Genomic DNA, 20,710 nt, shown 5'->3' with positions numbered 1-20,710 from the left:
CTCGGTGGCTCAGCCTATAATCCAAGCACTTTGGGAGACCGAGGTGAGTGGATTGCCTGAGTCCGCGAGTTCGAGACCTGTCCAGGCAACTTGGAGAGGCCTTGTCTCTATAATAAAGCAAAAAAAACTAGCCAGGCATGGTAGCGCATGCCTGTAGTTCTGGCTACTTGGAAGGCTGAGGTGGAAGGATCGCCAGAGCCCAGCAGGCCAAGGATGCGGTGGCCAGGAGCGTGCCACTGCACTACAGTCTGGGCGACAGAGTGAGACTCCAGCTCAAAAAAAAAAAAAAAGATTTATAGATGACTTAACATCAACAATGGAAGATGATGGAACAATAACTTCATGGCACTGAAAAAAAGGTGATTGCAACCAATTATTTTATGCCCAGTAAAACTGTCTTTCAAGAATGAAGGTAATATTTTTTTTAAAGGCTTTCAGAAATGAAGTCACTAACTTAAGGAAATTCTACAGGCTATATTTTGTCAGGAGAGTGATTCCCAGAAAGAATCTGGTGTGCAAAAAGAAATGAAGTACTAAAAGAATGGAAAATTATATGTGGGTAAATTTAAATGAGTGAGCATTGGTTGAATAAAACAGAATAATAAGGTCTAATAGGACTGGGGGAAAATAGACTTAAAATAGCAGCAACAATAATATGTAAGTCAGGAGGGTGGGAAATGGAGTTCAGAGTTCAAGAGTCCTTGTATTATTGAAGAGGGGCATACAGGTCTTGAATTACTTTGGATATAAGACTGTATATGTAGCTTGTGGTCTGAGAGAAAAAAAAATGAAATAATAAAGTCCAAAGAGAGTTAGGAAAAGAGAATAAAAGAAGCAATATGTGTGACAAAAAGAAAACACAAAATAAGAGGTAGCTTTCGATTCAAATATATCAGCATTTACATTAAATGTAAGGGAGCCTAATGTTTCAGTTAAAAATCAACAATTGGCAAACTTGACCAAAAAAAAAATTTTAAATCCAGCTATAGGCTATTTATAATAGTCTTGCCAAAAACAAAAGTAGAAAAAGGTTGAAAGTAAAAGGGTGGAAAAAAATATGTCATGTATGCACTAATCAAAATAAAACTGTTACAGCTATGTTATCAGACATGTAGATTTTAACTCAGAAAAAAATTACTAGAGATAAAGCAATTCAGTTCGCAAGAGAGATACATAAGAATTATAAATATGTAGGTGTTTTAATAACATGTTCTTAAAATATATTAAACAAAAATTAAAAGAAATAAAAGAAAAAATAGAAAAATTCCCAATCGTATGGGAGATTTTAACATGCCTCTCTCTATAACTTATACGACAGACAAAAAAAAAAAAATTAGTGAAAACATAGATTTCAAGAAAACAATCAATACTCTTAACCAAATAGACAGACCATTACACTCTACAACCACAGAACACACATTCTTTTTAAGTAAATCATGTTCATAATAATGTGCATAGTTTTAATGTTCACAAACTAGGACATAAAGCAAGCATCAACACATTTCAAGAGATTGAATCAACATAGAGTATGTCCTCTGACTACAGTGCAACTAAGTTAGAAGCCAATAGCAAAAAGATCACCAAAATCACAATATGTTTGGCAATTAAGAAAAATATTTCTGAATAACTCAGATGAAAACAGACATCATAATGAAAACCATAAAATATTTTGAACTGATGTTCATGAAAACACTACATCTCAAAACTGGAGGGATTACTCAAAGGACAATTTTATAGCCTGATTAGTATATATTAGGAAATAAGACAAAACTAAAAATTAATGAGCTGAGCATACAACATAAGAAGTTACAAAAAGAACAGCAAAATGACACCAAAAGAAAATTAATTAAAAATAAAACAGAGAATAAACCTGTAGTGGGGAAGATCAATATGCCAAATGTTGGTTCTTTGAAAGAAATAATAAAGTGTCAAACCTCTAGCAATATTGCACAAGAAAAAGAAAGGAGACACAACAGCATTAGGAATGAATAAGGACATCACTGCAGACAGTGCAGACATTAAACAGATAAAAAAGAATAGTATAAAGAACCTTACACCAAAACATTTAAAATTGTTTAAATGGACAAAACCCTAGAAAATGTAAGTTGCCAAAATTGTAATGAAGAAATGAAAATCTGAATTATAACCATTAAAAAAATTAAATCAGTAGTCAAAACAATTCACACAAATTAAATTTTAGCCCCATAAGACTTCCCTGGTGAGTTCTACCAAACACTTAAAGAAAAATGTTATTTCAGCCTTATACACAAGCTCTTAGAGCATAGAAAAAGAAAGAAGTCTGTAACACTTTTTATGAGGCTAGTATAACCTTGATACCAAAACCTGATTAGGACAGTAAAAGAAAGGAAAATTATAGACGTGTCTTACTTCCTTAAAAAAAATTAGCAAAGTGAACCCACCAGTACATACAAAAAGATAATATATCTCAACCAAATCAGGTTCATCTCACGAATGCAATGTTAGTTTAGGATTAGAATATTAATCGGTGCAATCCACTCTATTAACTGACTAAGGCAGAAAAATCACACAATCATTTTAAGAGTTGCAGAAAAAAACATTTGATAAAATTCACTCATTCATGACCGAAGTTCTTAAATTAGGAATAGCAGAGACTATCTCATCAAGTAACATATTTGTCACCATGGACTAAGCTAGCTGCAATAACAAATCCTCCAATCTCAGGGGCTTAACACATAAAAGTTTCTCTCTTACCAGATGAATCTCATGTGGAAATAAGACAAAACTGAAGACCTACAGGGCAGTTTTCATTGCTAATCAGCAGAGCCCATATCTGTTCCAAAGTGGACCTTCCATTCCCTTACCCCTCATTTCTCCCAAGTCAGTGGTGTCCTGTACAGTCCATCTACGGCCACCAGCCACCAACCCTGATTCATGTTCAACTCCATCCCTTCATCTTCATCCTCAAAATCCCTATCTGGGCTAACAAGACATATAACTATCATCCTTCGAGATATACATCATTCGAGAACAAAAATAGTGCCCCTGTTAAGTCCCACAGAGGGAGAGGTCACGATGTACCTCAAACGTGTTCTGCCCCTAACTGTCCAGGTTGCTGTATGAGACCCTAATCTGAGCTCCACCCTCACAGCCTTCCTCCCAGTAGAAGTGTTACTCTGGGCTGTAGAAGGCTCTAGGGGAGAGGCACGTGGCCCCTGAGTTAGTGCCTCTACCCTTGCCTAAAGGAGCTGCACCCAGCCCCGCCCCCCCAGGGGAGAATGCCAAGCTCCGCTCCCATCAGCACAAGGCATGGAGAATTTAGCCCCTGTCTGAATTCAAGCTGCCATGCGGTGAGCATCTATCTGTTGTGCAACACCACTGCTCTTCCCTGCCTAGGAATGTACCAGGTGATCCAGGGTATCATCTCTCCTGTCAATGACAACTATGGGAAGAAAGACCTCGCAGCTTCCCATCACCGAGTGTCCATGGCCCGGCTGGCCCTGCAGACATCTGACTGGATCCGGGTGGACCCCTGGGAGAGCGAGCAGACACAGTGGATGGAGACAGTGAAGGTGCTGAGGTAACGGGTCATGCTCCTGAGTGATGACTAGGGTCCAAGGGATGTGTCTGCGGAGCCCATCAGGGGAAAGGCAGGGTGGGATGTTGGGCAGGGCTTCACCCGATTCTTCTCAGCCAAGGTCTGAGAAGTATTTCTCCTCAGGAAGGAGAAAGACCAATAGATTCAAGTTTTCAGAGAGTTTCTGGGTCAAAAAAAATTGCAAGCCACTGTCCTTCAGGATGTAATCTGTGGAAACCCCCAATCTTGTTTCAGAAGACTATAGTGTCAGGGTCCCCTGCCACCACTTAGTAACCATGTGACTTTGAGCAAGTGGTTTAACTTCTCGGAGTCACATTTCTCACTTGCAAAATGCGGACCAAAAATTGTTAAAAGAACACTAGGCAAGGCACAGTGGAGCAGTGGATCATGCCTGTGATCCCAGCACTTTGGGAGGCCAAGACAGGAGGATTACTTGAGCCTAGGAGTTTGAGACCAGCCTGGGCAATATAGCAAAACCTTGTCTACAAAAAGTAAAAGATATTAGCCAGGCCTACATGGAGGCACATGCCCATAGTTCCAGTTACTTTGGAGGTTGAGGATTGAGGATCGCTTGAGTCCAAGAAATGGAGGCTGCAGTGAGCCATGATCATGCCACTGCACACCAGCCTGGGTAACAGAGTCAGACCTAAACTAAAACAACAACAACAACAGCAACAACAAAGACAAAACGAATGAGAATTTTTTAAATGTAAATAACTTTTCTGACACAGAGTCACAAAATAGTATTGAGTAGGAGGGACTTTTATTTTTATCGTTGTTTAGGTTGAAAACTGCATCACCAAGATAAGCCATCTTTTCTAATTGTACAATTCCCGGGCTCTATAGACCCAGACTTTTATGTAAAATAGGGGAAAAAACTGCAAATCTAGAAACAGCTACTCAAAATTATTTTTTCTTCTGGAATTATTATTAGTGCTCAGCATAAGTAATAAAGCTATGTAAAAGTCCCAAGCCAACCCTGCATGTTAGGACAATGGGTCACTGACTTGCGTCTGGAAACTTGAAGGAGATTTGCCAGAGGAGCTGGAAGTCACACCTGTCCTGGCTATGGGGACTGTGAGGTGGGCCTGCCTCACCTCTAACTGATCCTGCTGGAAAGGATTGCAAATTGTGGGCTACGTCTCTTATCTTCTTGGAGACACTGGGATTAGCAGGAAATGGGAAGCACAAGGGACAAGATCAAGTCCTTGGCAGGCCTGTTCATAATGTGTTTTGGTTTCTCTTTTTATCTATCTTCAACATCACTTGGAAGAAAAATGTTTAGTAAAGGTAAGCATTTAGTTTTTGTATCCTGGTCCTTATTACTTAGCTTTCACTGGGGAAAGAACCGGCCAGAAGCATTCAGCAGCTACAGTGCTGGTTTCAGAACCTATCACCAAATTAAAAGGAGAGCAATTATGAAATAATTTGAGGACACATATTCCCTTTAATTTTTTTACACTACCTACTGGTGTACACAAAGACTCATATATTGAAAACTATATAGGGAATAAATTTGCACTTAGATCATCCTTTTAGAATGAGTCATATAGTCATCTCTCATGTATCTAGACTAAGAGAGAGGAATAGAAGTCATAAAAAATAAAATAAGATAAATTACCAACAAGTAATTTAGCTTTGATGTGTAGGTAGAAACAGACACTTTCTCCTCCACCCTGTGAGAGGCAGTGTGGCCTAGGGTACAAGTTTTGGAGCCAGATTGACCAGCTGAACGATTGATATAAGTGATTTAATCTCCCTGAGCCTCAGTTCCTCACCTCATAAGATGGAAGTGACATCACCTACTTCACTATAATACTGTGTGAATTAAATGAGATGATGTAGGCAAAACACCTGGCTTGTAGTGGGTGCTCGATAATGTTAGCTACCTTCCCCACATCCCTAATGCTGGCATGTAATTTATCCTCAAAACCAATAAGCCATTTGTGGATAAATAGGAGTTAGCCACAGTACTATTTATGGTTACTTAATGCTTCCGTTGCAAAATGTAGGTGTGAGCTAAGATTTGCCTGAGCACATTCTTTTTCTTTTTCTTTTCTTTTTTTTTTTTTTAACTATATTCCTTAGTCCAGAGTTTCTCAGTACTGGCTGCACACTCAAATTACCTAGGGAGCTTTTAAAAGTACCAATGTCTGAGTCCGGGCGTGGTGGCTCACGCCTATAATCCCAGCACTTTGGGAGGCTGAGGTGAGAGGATTGCCTAAGCCCATCGGTTTGAGACCAGCCTGGGCAACTTGGTGAGACCCCATCTCTACAATAAATCAAAAAATTAGCCGGGCGTGGTGGCGTGTGCCTGTAGGTCCAGCTACTTGGAAGACTAAGGCAGGAGGATCGTCTGAGCAGGTTGAGGCTGCAGTGACTGGGAGCATGCCACGGCCCTCCAGCCTGGGTGACAGAGTGAGACTCCTACTCAAAAAAAGAAAATAAAAAGTACCAGTATCTGAGTCTAACTTCAGAGACTGGAATGTCATTGGCCTGGGTTGGGGCATGGAATGTTTAAGAACTCCCACCGGGCTCGGTGGCTCAGCCTGTAATCCCACGCCTTGGGAGGCTGAGGTGAGTGGATGACCTGAGCCCGTGGGTTCGAGACTCGCCTGGGCAACTTGGTGAGACCTCATCTCTACAATAAATCAAAAAGAAATCAGCCGGGCTTGGTAGCACGCGCCAGTAGTTCCGGCTACTCGGAAGGCTGAGGCGGAAGGATCGCCGGAGCCCAGCAGGTCGAGGCTGCGATGGTCGGGAGCGGCCAGTGCACTCCAGTCTGGGCGACAGAGTGAGACTCCAACTCAAAAAAAAAAAAAAAAGAAGAACTCCCTAGTGATGCTAATTATGTGGCTAGAGTTGAGCCCCAGAACTTCAGTTGTCAAGTGTGTGAATCAGGCTTGTATTCAGTCCTGAGATTCACCCAAACCAGTGGTCTCTACTCTCACTGCAGAAATCACTTGGGAAGTTTATTTAAAATGCTCATCTTCCTCCACAAGAGATTTCGATTTGTCTGGGGTGGGATCTAAGCATGGCTGTTTTTATAAGGGTCCCCAGATGATGTTTTTGTGCAACCAGTGTTGAAAAACCACTGATATAAATCATCTACGCAGTTTTATCCACTAGCTGATTAAGGCTTTTTTTATTGTTTGAAATGAACTTCATCTAGAAAACGTATCCATTGCATAGATAATGTGCTTACTAACATTTTCCTAAAATTATCAAAAGTGGGGGGATTTTTTAGGTCAAAAATCTGGTTAAAATTGGCCAGGCATGGCGTCTCACATTTGTAATCCCAGTATTATGTGAGGCTGAGGCGGAAGGATTGCTTAAGTCCAGGAGTTCCAGACCAGCCTGAGCCACATAGTGAAAACTCGTCTTTACAAAAAATTAGCCAAGCATGATGGCATGCGTGTGTAGTCCCAGCTACTTGGGAGGCTGAGGAGGGAGGATTACTTAAGCCCAGGAATTTGAGGCTTCAGTGAGCCATGATTGTGCCACTGCATTCCAGTCTGGGGAAAGGTGAGACCCTGAGTCAAAAAACAAAACAAAACAAAACAAAACTGGTTAAAATGGTAAACTCAGGTAGTTTTAGAAACATGGCAGAAAGCCACTCCATCTTTTGTACCATTTAGTATCTTCTTGATAGAGTCTGCAGTCAATCAACATATCAGTGACATAGTGACAAACATCTCTATGATGTTAATTACTGTGGGGTTTATTGAGGATTCTTTTTCTCTTGATTAGGTTGTTGATTTTTATTCTATTTTTTAAAAATCTAGGCCAATTTTCATGCCTTTAGAACATTTGGTAACTTATTTCGTTCACCTGTTCCTTGGGTTATAGGGGAGAAGGCCTTAGTCACGATGCCATTTAATGTGGTCCAGCATTATCATTATCATCATCATAATCATCACCACCGTTATCACCATTGCACACACCCCTCTGCTAACATGACCTTATGTTGTCCTCATTTTACAGATAAAGTGACTGAGGCTCAGAGAGGCTAAGTTAATCACAGTTACACAACAAATAAGCAGGAGATAGAGTTCCTATTTGTTCAGCTCTGAAGCCAGCTTGTGGCAACTTCAGAAGCAGGGCTCTGCAGGCTGGCAACACGATGTGGCTGACTTTGCTCCTGCCACAGTTATCCTCTGATGGGGTTCCCCTGGAGACAAGTGAGGCTTCTGAGAACACCAAGAACATGTTTCAGCGTCAATCCACAGACCCAGGGTACCACTCAGGCAGGCAGCAAGAGAAAGCAATGGCCATGTTCCACGGATGCAGAGTGGAAGTTCCCGGGGAAAATACATTTTGTACCAAAGTAACCATTTGCACAACAAAGTCCAGAGATCCAGCTCATATTCAAAGTAGAGTCAACTTGAGCTAGGAACTTCAAGATAAGTAAAATAAAATGACAATACCACTTTTTATTGATCACCCACTATGTGGGCCTGGCTCTTTCTCATATACTGTATTTAATCAGCTCAGCAACTCTGAGAGGTAGCTGAGTTTAGCCCCATTTTACAAATGAGGAAATGGAGGCTTATAAAATATTCAGTCCTACAGTTAGAAAGTGGACTCAGATCTACTCAATCTGATGCAAGAGGCCAGACCAACCCAGGAGCCAATTCTCAGGATGAAACTTTTCAAAACTAAAGCAGTAAAACAATAATGAAAACAGAGTCCAGCTAGGCTCTACGAAGATTGTACTGAGACTCTGAGAGAATCAGAAGGGCTTTGAACTACAGTTAAATGTATTCATTCATCTACTCTGTCCATCATTCCTGTTCCTAGCAGACTTTAGGATTATTTTCCTGGGTGCTAAGAATATAAAGATGAATTCAGTGGGGTCCTCATTCACAATCTGTTGGGAAGATGGACTGAGAGTAATAATAATAATAACAGCTAACATTTACTGGGCTCTTTTTGAATATGGGCCAGTGCTAAGCTTTTCAATTAATCCTCACAAGAGTTCTCTGGGGTAGGTACTATCACTATTCCCATTCTACAGATTAGAAAACTGGGGATGCCAAGATTCCACAGCTATTAGTTAGAAGCAGAATTCTGACCCAGATAGTCTAATTCTAGAACTTAACCTTCACAGCATGCCCACTCCCAATTATAATCAGCAGCGGGCAGCTCTCCTGGCACCTGGCAGGGCAGAAGCACTGTCTCATTCGTAGCCTTGTGATACTCAGTATAGATAGGCCAGTGTTAACTTTCATGACCCATTAACAGATAAGGTCAGCGAGGCTCTGAGAGTGTCAGAGGCTCATCCGGGGTCATTCAAGCAGGAAAACCTGAATTTGAACCCCACCCCACAACTCTGGCTGAAAAGCATATGCTTTTCCACCAGGCACTGCTCCCTCCTAAACACAGCTCCAGTAAATGCATAATACAGTCAGTCAATGGTGGAAGATCTCATTGATACAAGAAGGGTGTAGAGTGATGGCCTGTGTTTGATAAAAGAGGAGGTACAGGTTTCTTATAGACTACAGGAGATAAAAGTTGCCAAGGAGGCTAGGCATGCCAAGTTGATATGTCTAGTCATATTTGAAATGCTCCGTATACTTTGCGTGTATTAACCCCTTTAATCTTCATGGCCACCCATGAGATGTGGGCACTGTCGTTATTTCTCACTGGCAGATGCAGAACCATGCACACAAAGACCCAAAATCACTCACCCAGGGTCACATAGCCAGCTGGTGGGGGACCCGGGATTCAGCCCAGGCCATCTGGCTCTAAGCCCTGGCTCTTGGCTGTCACCCTATTGCCTTCAAAAATACTAGCTTCTAATCAGACCAAGCAGCTTTCTTGGGTGCCAGCTGTGAACCATGTATTGTGCCAGTGCTGAATGTGCATGGCTCATGGTTCATTTACCTTGACAAACGTTTAAAAGCAGGGATTGTTATCCCTGCTTCACAAATGAAAATGCTTGTTTTGAACTCAGGCCTGTCTGATAGCCCACGTTCTTCACTCCTGTTAATGTCAAAAGGATAGCTAATTTTTCCACCTTCACTCAAGTCACACTAAGGTAGTGAACTGTCTTGGATAGGCTCTCTATGAGGACCCAGATGGCCTTCCATCCAAGCACGTGGCACGGTACCTAGCACATAGTAGGCCCTCAACAGACATTTATGGAATGAGCGAACGAAAATGGATAAAAGCACATTGAGGCTTAAAATAAGGACTGGAGGACAAACACACCCTGAGCCCATGTGTTTATGATGCAGGCATCACCACAGCGAGCTGCTCCGATCTCCACCCCAGAGAGAAGGCCTAGACAACAAGGCACTCTCCCCGGCCCCTGCAGGTGGGTGCTGACCTTCTTGTCTTTAGGAGAATGAGGTGTCAGGGATTCTGTGAGTACTGAGGGCTCACAGCTGCAGAGGACTTGAGTCCAACCCTCTGAGCACAGATAAGGAATTTGAGATTGGCCTGACTGGGGTGACACTTCCGAGGTTGAAGGTTAGGCAGTCTGCCGCCCCCATCCCCACCCCCTCAGTTGCTGTGCTAGTTTATTTTCTGTCCCAAAGGAGTTTACCTACCCTTGTGACTTGTGCTTAGGATGTGGATTACAACCAGGGCCACACAGGGATAAACTGATGAGCACTGCTGAGGTTCTTAGCCTTAGCCATTTTAATACAAAATATGTTATTTTAAAACTTGCGCAGAGAGACTAATACTTTATAGCCATGTACTCAATGGTTCACTCAGAAGAGGAGACCTATTTTTAAGGGAATTTAAAGTCGATTTGGATTATCCTCTTAATTTGTAAGCCTGGGTTTCTACCCTGTTTTCACTTCCTGTTTTTCTGTAGAAGCTTGTTGGCTGTGATTTCTGAGTATGAGCAGCCCTGGTGTTAGGGTCAAATGCACAGCCCTCATGCAAATAAGCAAGAGCACTGGGAGATCCCAGCAGGCCCAACCTCAGAGTCTCCCAATTTTGGATGGCGGGACACTACTTCCAAGTCAGAAGGGTTCAGGAATGCCAAGGTCAAACACACCTAAAACGGTTTCTGTACTGAAGAACTTTTCAGAGCCTCTATTGTGTCCTTGTGCTTTGTGACTCTATAAGAAAAGGAAAGAGCTTGCAGCCATTCTGACCACTTTTTAAGCATAGAACTCTTTTTTTTAAGTTTTAATTTTATGTTTATTGAAGACTTTTTAAGATGTATTCATATGTGTATACTGACCATAACACTTCTGTGCATATTTTTTTTTCCATTTTTATTTTACTTTTGGGGGGTACACATGCATGTTTGTTACATGGACATATTGTTTATGGGTGGGGATTGGGTCTCAGGTGGCCCATTTTCCAGATGGTGAATATTGTACCCAATAGGTAATTTCTGAGCCCTAGCCCCCTTTCACACCTCTCCCCTTATTGGTGTCCCCACTATCTATTATTTCCATCTTTGTGCCCTTTTAGCTCCTGCATCTAAGTGAGAACATGTGGTGTTTTGTTTTTTGTTTCTGAGTCAGTTCACCTAGGATGATATTCTCCAGCTCCATCACTATTGCTGCAAAGGACATGATTTCATTCTTTCCTATGACTGTGTAGTATTCCATAGTGTTTATATACCACATTTTCTTTTTTCTTTTTTTGAGTTGGAGTCTCACTCCATTGCCCAGACTGGGGTGCAGTGGCACACTCACGGCCACCCCAGCATCAGCCTGCTGGACTCTGGCAACCCTTCCACCTCAGCCTTCCAAAGTAGCCCACACTACAGGCATGTGCTACCACGCCCAGCTACGTTTTGATTTATTGTAGAGATGAGGTCTCGCCAAGTTCCCCGGGCTGGTCTTGAACCCGTGAGCTCAGGCAATCCACTCACTTGGGCCTCCCAGAGTGCTGGGATGACAGGCTGAGCCACCAAGCCCTGCCAACATTTTCCTATCTACTTAGTCATCAGTGGGCACTCAGGTTGGGTTTATGATTTTGCCATTGTGAATAGTGCTGCAATGAGAACATATTTTATAGAATGATTTCCTTTGGGTAGATCCCTAGTAGCAAGATCCCTGGGTCGAATGGTAATTCAGTGTTTAGTTCTTTGAGAAATTCCATGTTTTCCATAGAGGTTGAGCTAGTTTATAATCCCGTCAGCAGTGAGTGAGCATTGCCTTTTCTCCTCAGCCACATCAACATCTGTTGTTCCTTGACTTTTTAATAATAGCCATTCTGATGGGTGTAAGTTACTTGTCTATTTTTGTTTTTGTTGCGATTGCTTTTGGAGTCTTCATTATAAATTATTTGCCTAGGCTGACATCCAGAAGAGTGTTTCCTGGATTTTCTTCTAGGGTTTTTATAGTGTCAGGTCTTTCATGTAAGTCTTTAATCCATCTTGAATTAATTTTTGTATATGGTGAGAGATAGGGGTCTGGTTTCGTTCTTCTGCATATGGCTAGCCAATTTTCCCAGCACCATTTATTGAATAGGGTGTCCTTTCCCCATTGTTTATTTTTGTCAGCTTTGTTGAAGGTCAGTTGGTTGTAGGTATGTGATTTTATTTCTGAGGTCTCTATTGTGTTCCATTCGTCTATCTGTCTATTCTTGTACCAGTGCCATGCTATTTTAGTTACTATAGCCTTGTAGTATAACTTGAAGTTAGGCAGTGTGATGCCTATTCAACACATAGAACTCTTTTTAAAATTCTTGTTAGTATTTCTTAGAACTAGTGTCCCCTGAGCGTGATTAGGAAACACTCTTTAAAAGAACTTGGAAATGCTACCGGTCCCTGAAGGTACCACGCAGCAGTCTCCAGCTGCTGGCCAAAGGATCACTCACAGCAGAATCACCAGTGGGGCTTATTAATAATTCCCAGGCCCCTTCCCAGACCTCATGAGTGGGAGTGGGACCCAGGAATCTGGATATTTAAGAAACACTCTGGGGGTTTTCCTTTCAGCCAGTTTTGGGAGCCGTGCACTAAACTAAGACTGTAAGCAGGAGACACAGTGTCTCCTATTACAGTCACCGTATGTCCTGTGTGTTGCGTTTCTTTGGTCTCTGCCTCTGCTCCATTGCCTGCGTGGACTCCTTCCCGCCCGTCCCTTGTGAACACTGTGCCCGGTGCTCCTTCTCAGCCTCTGCGTGCTTTCTGCTCATCTCTGGCTCAGCAGGCATTCCCAAAAACCCGCGACAGGGCACTTCCCGGGGCCAGGCTGTGGGCTCAAGCTAGGAACAGAGACAGCGGGCCCCAGCCTGCGGCTGGAAACAAGGTGTGAATGGAGACAAGTCCAGGCGTGAATTAGGTAGGCTGCACGGAAGAGGAGACACCTGCACCAAGACTTGTAGGATGAGTAGGTTATGGAGGTTGGGAGCATTTCTGGGCAGAGGGGCAGGCCGAGGAAGACACACAGGTGGGAGTCGGCATAAGTGTGGGACACGCCACGCCACCAGGGAGGGAGGCACCCAGAGTGACCAAGGAGGGATGCCATACTGAGGCTCCCCACCTCTCTCTCACATTTCACGTCTCTGCGGATGCTTCTAGAATCCCTGTCTCAGCTCTCTGCCTGACCTGCCCTTCCTTCCCCTTCCCTTCTTGGCTTCCCTGTTTAAAACCTATCCACTGGATACTGTGAGGCCCAGTTCAGAATCCATCCTCCCTGAATCCATCCATCCAGCCCCAGCTGCTCTTGTTCATAGGGTCTCTTCCTCTGTCAAAGACCGCCCAAAGTTCTTTCCAGATTCACTGTTTTGGGGTTACTAGCCTATTCCGTGTGGCCCTAAATTGTTGGGGGCCTCTTTCTCTCTATTCAGACCCCAAATCCTATTCATCTTATTCAATTTAGCATAACTGTTAAAAAGGGATGTTCACATGAAGTGAAAAGTGGGTCTCTCAGTTTACTAAAATGTATCAGGGACTTCAAAAATCGGTGTGCTCATGTTCTCACTCATAAGTGAACCTTGAACAACTACAGTAATACTATAAGAAAAGGATTGACAGTAGTGGGAAACTGCGGGCTGGGGTGGTGGGGGCGACTGGGATTGGCCATAGTCGATATCTGCCTGGGGAAGGGGGGGCACACCTCATCAACAAGGGTACCTGCACAATGAATATTTGTATACCTAACCCTGAATTGTCCCCCACAATTTTAAAATAAAAATTAAAAGAGGAAAAAAAAAATTGGTGTGCTCTTTGCTTGATAAATTCCATTTCTAGAAATCTGGTGAAGGAAATAATTATAAATTGGGACAAAGATTTATGCAGAAAGATGTTTATCATAGCAATTTTCACAATGGCAGAAAATAGAAGCAACCTCCATGTTTAAATATAAAGGAATGTGTAAGTAAATTATACCATATACATAGGACGAAGAATCTACATAAAAGGTTTTGATGACATAGAAAAACACTTACGAAGGAAGTGGGGAAAAAATCAGGATACAATACTGTGTATAATCTCAAGTATATAAAAATGTGAATATATTTTCCCATCTGTTTACGTCTAAATAGAAAGGACCAAGAAAACACACTAAAACCTTGATGGTTTTTTTGTAGAAAGCAGAATCATTATTGTTATTATTTTCTACTTTAAGTACTTACACATTTTCCATACATTCCATAATGAACACAGTTTTATGTTTGTAATCAGGAGGAAAAACGAGAGTAATAAAAAAAGAAAGATGGCGTTTTTCTGCGCGTAGGTCTGCTTTTGATGAGGTGCCATGTGTGTTACTAGTGACATATTTCTAAAAGGCCATTTTGTGTGCTATGTATTTTATTGGTGTGCTGTTACACTCGGGTTGCAGATGACACGATGAGCTCAGCATTTTCTGGCTGCCAGAGCCCTGCTTGCCGATCACTTCTGTGATTTGCAGTTCTCCTCGGACTCGCCCAGAGCCATCGGATGGCTACATTCTGGGCTGCTTGAGTGTGACACCTTGGGATGGATGATGTCCTTTCCTGGCCTGACTCTGTCTTTTGTGAAGGCTACCCCTGCCCTTGGCTGAGGGGGCTGAGCAGAGCTCAGCAAGGGTCAGAAGATTCCCTGTCCATACCAACAGAACAGGCACTTTGTCTGCTTCCATCTTACCCTGACTATTCCAAGTTGGCTTTGTATGGTCAATGTTGGGGCTGCGTGTTAGATACTTCATCTCTAGGTCCTGCTTAGACCCAAAAGCTCCATACTTTGGAGTGTTTGTGAGGCAGTATGACAGACATCACTATCAGTGGGCGTGTTTCATAAGCTGCACCAGATAATGATTATATTACATGATCTCCCTCACTCAATTCTCATAACTTCCAAAATAGACTTAATGTCCCCCATTTTACAATGGAAGAACAGGCCCATAGGCTAAGTAATTTTTCTTGGGTCCCAGCAGATCTAAAATTCAAACCCAGGCCTGACTGACCTCAAGATTGGTGCTCTTGGATGTCATAGACTCAGGATAATCAAACTTTCAAAGGTCCTAGTGACACTTTCCTCACAGTCTGTGTAAATACCAGGATTTATCTGCTTTTCTTTTCTTTTTTTTGAGTTGGAGTTTCACTCTGTCGCCCAGACTGGAGTACAGTGGCACACTCATGACCACCACAACCTCAGCCTGCTGGGCTTAGGCTATCCTTCCACCTCAGTCTTCCAAGTAGCTGGAACTACAGGCATGTACCACCATGCCCAGCTAATTTTTTTATTTATTGTAGAGACAAGGTCTCACCATGTTACTCAGGCTGGTCTCGAACCCCTGAGCTCAGGCAGTCCTCTCACCTCAGCCTCCCAAAGTGCTGGGGTTACATCTTGAGCCACCACGCTCAGCCTTATCTGCTTTTCAAAGCCTTTGGCTACTCAAAGACAGAGCGCACTGCCCCCAAAATGCCCATAGATATCCTGTTTAAGACCCTGCATCACTGTTAAGACTAATCACATGGCAGCGTTTCTGGATTTACATAATTTGGATGTGGACAGAGTCACCCAGTCTGAAAATGTTGTAGCAGTGTCGTAAAAGGATTTGGGAGGGATATGAGAATGCTTTTGTGACCCTGAAGACAGGACTGCCCAGAATGGGGATCTGAGGCACACACTGCCATGAGAAGTGATCTGTCGCATGATACTGTTAATCATGTAATAACAGGCACCACCGGCCTCATAGACCTGTCTTTTATTTGGAGGGCAGGAAAGTATGGCCCTTATCCCCTCTAGGAAAGGTCAAAGTGAATAATCTTCCCTATTGTCATTGTTAATGACTCAAACAGTACCCAGTATTGAAGCTGATATATAGAAATTGTTCTCACAAAAAAAGTCTATTGGGAGAAGAAGGTGGTGTCTTCTCTGTCCTCTGACCTGTGAGAACAGAGGGGATGTGCCCAAGGCTCCAAAACACCTGGGAATTAAATGCACATCATTGAACCACCCCCATAGGAGAACCACATAAAAGCCACCCAATTGTTTGAAAGACCAAGCGCTGGTCTCTTGCTGTACTCCAGTGGTTGGATTAGTAAGAAATTAGAGTAAAACTCCACAGATGCAGATCAGTTCAAATCCACATAATAGGGCCAGGCACTGTGGTTCATGCCTGTAATTGCAGCACTTTTGAAGACCAAGGCAAGAGGATTGCTTGAGCCCAGGAGTTCGAGATCAGCCTGGGCAACATAGCAAAACCTCATCTCTACAAAAAATACAAAAATTAGCTGGGTATGGTGGCATGTGCCTGTAGTCCCAGCTACTTGAGAAACTGAGGCAGAAGGATTGCCAGAACCTAAGAGGTCAAGGTGGCTGTGAGCTGTGATCATGCCAATGCACTCCATCCTGGGCAACAGAGTGAGTTCCCTAATCAAAAAAAAAAAAAAAAAGGAAGAAAGAAAGAAGTCCACATATATGTTGTGATCAATGGGGCCGGCCCAGATTAATGAAAAATGTGAGTCACTGAATAATTTTTAAATGCAGTTTTATTGGTTTCAAAAGACCAGACCCTGAGGAGACAATCCATAAATGTTGAGTGGATGTTTTGATAAATAGGTTGGGCAATAAATGACTAAAATGGATGAGTAAATGAAGGAATAAATGAAGGGTAATTAACACATACCACACTTGCTCTGTGCCAGGCGCTATTCTAGGCACTTTACATGTATAAACTCATTCCATTCTAAAGTTAGCCTATAAGGTAAGTACTGTTAAAATCCTCATGTTAAAGTTGAGATCACATCAACTATTGAATGGCAGGACCGGAATTTGGATCTAAGGTGCCTGGCTGTAGACTCTTAGTATATAATCACTAAGAACTCACATGCAAGGATGATGGAAGGCTTGAATATCGTTTGCTATACCAATAGCATGCTGCTAGAGTGTTTGAAAACTGTGTTTCTGTAGTTACTTCGGTTGTTTTAAATGAGTCCAGTGCCCATCATCTCATGGTTGGGGAAACCGAGGTGCGGAGAAGGAAAGGTCTTGGCTACAGCCCTGCAGCAGCGTGTGCCCAGCTGAGGCCAGGACTTGCAAGACACCACCAGTCTCTCTCACTCTCCCTGCCACAGCCACTGCAGCGCTCCTTTGTAAACCCGTCTCTCTGGTCCAGGTCCAGACTCCTTCGAAGGTTCCACAATAGAGGATCCCAAGCTGGCCATTTCCACCAAGATTTCCCCAGCCCTGCAGCCTCCTTCCTGAGGCTTCATAGTGACAGAGATGCCCAGCACTCTAGGATCCCAGGTTTTGCCATCTCCTGAAGGTGGAATCAGCTTCTGGAAGGACCAGAGATCCCGTAACTTGCATTTAGCATGGACTTAGTTTTTCCTCTTCAGATTAGCCCACTCAAAAGGGACAGGAAAATTAGTCTGAGCACTCCATGAAGGTCTTCTGGGTTTATAATGCAAGTACAGATTCCCACCAGCAGGCGGCGACAAACCCTAGCAGTTACAAATGCCCCACCTCAAGGATGGCTCCCTGGGTTTGATTCCTGGCTTCTCTGCCTAGCTGAGTGATTTCTGTGCCTCAGTTTCTCCCTCTGCAAAATGGGCATAAAAATACCTAGCTCATAAGGTTGTTCTGGAGATCACATGGTGTTACACACATAAAGCGCTTAGTAATAGCGCCATGGTAATTTCCCAACAAATGCTAGGTATTATATAACCATCACAATCAGCGTTCTGTTAGAACCAATTCCAGAGGATTACCCACATTGATCAGTTGTTCTGGAGCTTTGCTTTATTGGAAACTGAAATGAATAGGCTACCCACTGCAGTCTTAGAGACCATTTGGTTATCCAGAGAGCCTATATAATTAATCTTTATGATGAGCTTTGTATATAAAAAGTACCAGGCACTAGTACCTAGTAACCTGTAACACTAGGCCTGAAATGGATTTCCAGTAGGGCAGTGACTGGTCCAAGTGTGATGGTCTTGGGGCACTGAGGACCTTACCTTCTATCAAAGGATGTGGTTCTGGGCACAACACAGCCACCTCTGGAATCCTCTGCTGTGACTGAAGTGACCAGACAAACTCCTGATAGAATGCAGAAAAAAAGTCTTTTGTGTACTTGGCACTTTGCCAATATTAAACAAAAGATGCATTGATTCAATCATTACTCATAATGGTATGCCCTGAAATAGCTTCCAATTCGTGTGCAAGACTTTTCTTTTTAACTCATGAACATGGAGGCATTGCGGTCTCAGTATATTCCAAGAAAAGCATCTTGTGAGATTTTCCAAAGGAATATGATGTTATCTTGCCTGGCAATGACGCCTCTCTAACGTTGCTGGGCCCACCCTTGTTTTTGCAGCTGTGCCTGAGCTGAAGCTCCTCTGTGGGGCAGACATCTTGAAGACCTTCCAGACCCCTAACCTGTGGAAGGACGCGCACATCCAGGAAATCATGGAGAAATTTGGCTTGGTGTGCGTGGGCCGGGCAGGCCACGACCCACAGGCGTACATCTCAGAATCGCCCATCCTGCGCAAGTACCAGCACAACATTCACCTGGCCAGGGAGCCCGTGAAGAACGAGATCAGCGCCACCTACATCAGGAGAGCCTTGGGCCAAGGACAGAGCGTGAAGTACCTGCTTCCTGACGCTGTCATCGCCTACATCAAAGACCACAACCTGTACATCAGGGACAGTGCCTGGAAAGGCAACAGCACCCAGAGCAGCGAAAGAAAGACACACTAGGCAGGGACTTGGGGGCCAGCCACGCTGCCTCCACCAAGTGCCTGCTGGGGAGAGGGCTGTTCAAGTTTGGGTTTTGCTTTTGTTTATTTGTTTGCTTTTCCATTTCCCATTTGTTTTATTCCCACAGTGATTCTTTTCCTGCAAAGTGTTCTGTCCTGGGAAGCAATAACCTTCATGTGTTGGGAAGGAAACGTCTACGTCACAAAAACAGATGTTTACCAAAGAAGTTAAAATGGCGTGGCAGGTCGTTGGGATCAGGCAAAATCTCTCAGAATTGCTGGACGAGGAGCCCTACTTATTCTGTGTAGATGGTAATTATGGTGTACATACTGAATGTGGTTCTGAGCACGTCAGGGGCCCCGAGGGTCAGATCAGAATTGTCCACAATGCGTTTTTTAACCTGGACCAGGTGCAGCGTGCTGGTCTTGATTGGAGAGATTTGACAGGATGCTAATTACTGAACAGTGGGCCTTGTCAATGCCCTAGTTTCAAACAGAATACAAACTGAGGAGTCAAACACTTGGAAACAGCACCTTGCTGATTTACATGGACTCTTCCCTTCCTTACAAACCATTGTCTGCTGCCTAACTGGCCTTTCGTAAAATTTAAATAAAATTCTTTCTTAGTGGTGCTCCTCAAGCAATATATATATTTATATATATTATATATAAATATATATATATATATTTTTTTTTGAGTTGGAGTCTCACTCTGTCGCCCAGACTGGAGTGTAGTGGACGCTCCCGGCCACCGCAGCCTCAACCTGCTGGGCTCCAGCAATCCTTCCGCCTCAGTCTTACGAGTAGCCGGAATTACAGGCGCGCGCTACCACGCCCAGCTAATGTTTTGATTTATTGTAGAGATGAGGTCTCACCTGCCCAGGCGAGTCTCGAACCTGCGGGCTCAGGCAATCCACTCACCTCAGCCTCCCAAAGGCGCGGGATTACAGGCTGAGCCACCGAGCCCGGCTAAGCAATATTTTTGATACAGCACGTATTTTTAACACTGCTCTAGTAACACAACTCCTGATTTCCAGATTTCTCAAAAGGAACTGAGGTAAAACAGATGCCTGACTGTTTTAGAGGGTCTTTTTTAATGTTTTATGACTGCCTGTCTGTTTGAATATTGGCAAAGGGATAAATAATAAATTGACATCAAAAAGTACTAATGAAAAGTTTCTCTTTTTTCTCCCTTTGTTATATTATTCATGCCCGCTGTACCAGCTGTTGCTCTTCTTTTTAGCTACTTTTTCAGCTACTGTTCCAATCGAACTGGCATGAATCTCCAAGTTTGTGTTCCCAGGTACGAGGAGTGAAGGAAGCAATTGCCTTTCAGCTCCATGCAAATGGTTTTCTAATAGAAAGAACTGGGTCAATAGCTCTTTTCAGGTGGACCCTGAAATATGAGGACAGGAGCCTCGTGTGTTTTCGGGATTTTTCATTCCACTCCCAGATTAGGGAAGGGGTTTGATTGACCTAATTCTGTTTGAGTTTACCCATTACACTTGCTGACCACATGACTGAATGCATTCAGAGTTTACTTCTCCATAGTTTTATTCTGGTTCAGCCTTGCTGCAGATTTAGTCGTGCAGAAAAACAAAGGGCCAGTTGAGAAGAATCTAGTATCTCCCTGGAAATACCCCACTGTTCATATGTGTGTCATGAAATAGACTAGTGAAGTAAGAAATCAGGATTCCCTGGATCCAGAGTGGTGGGACCCCCCTGTGGGGGCATGGAGGCGCCCCAGATGTCTGTCCTTGCAACCGCTAAAGCTGCCAGTCATTACCTACCTTCACTGAGCTCTGCCCTCAAGAGGTCCCTAAAGACCCTGATAATTCAGGGGAATGGGAATCAGCCTTGTCCAAAAGCTGCCACAGCAAGCTGTGTGACTTTGACTAACTCCCTTCTCCCTCAGTTTCTCTGCCTCTAAAATGGAGGTTTGATTAGACATCCTTTTAAATTCTCCGGCTCTGATTTCTAAGACTCCAAATGCCTCTGACTTCAGCCTATGCAGCCTTCTTCGGATCCAGTACA

The 20,710-nt window shown here is 43.3% G+C and overlaps 1 protein-coding gene across 1 annotated transcript; it reads left to right on the top strand.

Annotated features, from left to right (window-relative positions):
• Positions 1–3,377: 3,377 nt before the first annotated feature.
• Positions 3,378–19,317, top strand: NMNAT3 (nicotinamide nucleotide adenylyltransferase 3). Its single transcript, XM_008062882.2, has 3 exons — positions 3,378–3,559; positions 9,817–9,896; positions 18,295–19,317. Exons 1-3 carry the CDS (start codon positions 3,378–3,380, stop codon positions 18,675–18,677), a joined length of 645 nt encoding a protein of 214 aa, XP_008061073.1. The 3' UTR covers positions 18,678–19,317.
• Positions 19,318–20,710: the final 1,393 nt, after the last annotated feature.

Source organism: Carlito syrichta, unplaced genomic scaffold (genome assembly GCF_000164805.1).
Source record: "Carlito syrichta isolate Samal-C Ts95f unplaced genomic scaffold, Tarsius_syrichta-2.0.1 Scaffold305874, whole genome shotgun sequence".
In the NCBI taxonomy this organism is placed as follows: Eukaryota; Metazoa; Chordata; class Mammalia; order Primates; family Tarsiidae; genus Carlito; species Carlito syrichta.
This window is presented reverse-complemented; position numbering and strand designations above follow the sequence as displayed.

Excerpts from the sequence above, each read along its gene's own strand:
- NMNAT3 (XM_008062882.2), top strand. The coding sequence starts at position 3,378 with ATGTACCAGGTGATCCAGGGTATCATCTCTCCTGTCAATGACAACTAT. Across the intron at positions 3,560-9,816 it reads GAGACAGTGAAGGTGCTGAG|GCATCACCACAGCGAGCTGC; the intron begins GTAACGGGTCAT and ends TTTATGATGCAG. Across the intron at positions 9,897-18,294 it reads ACTCTCCCCGGCCCCTGCAG|CTGTGCCTGAGCTGAAGCTC; the intron begins GTGGGTGCTGAC and ends TTGTTTTTGCAG.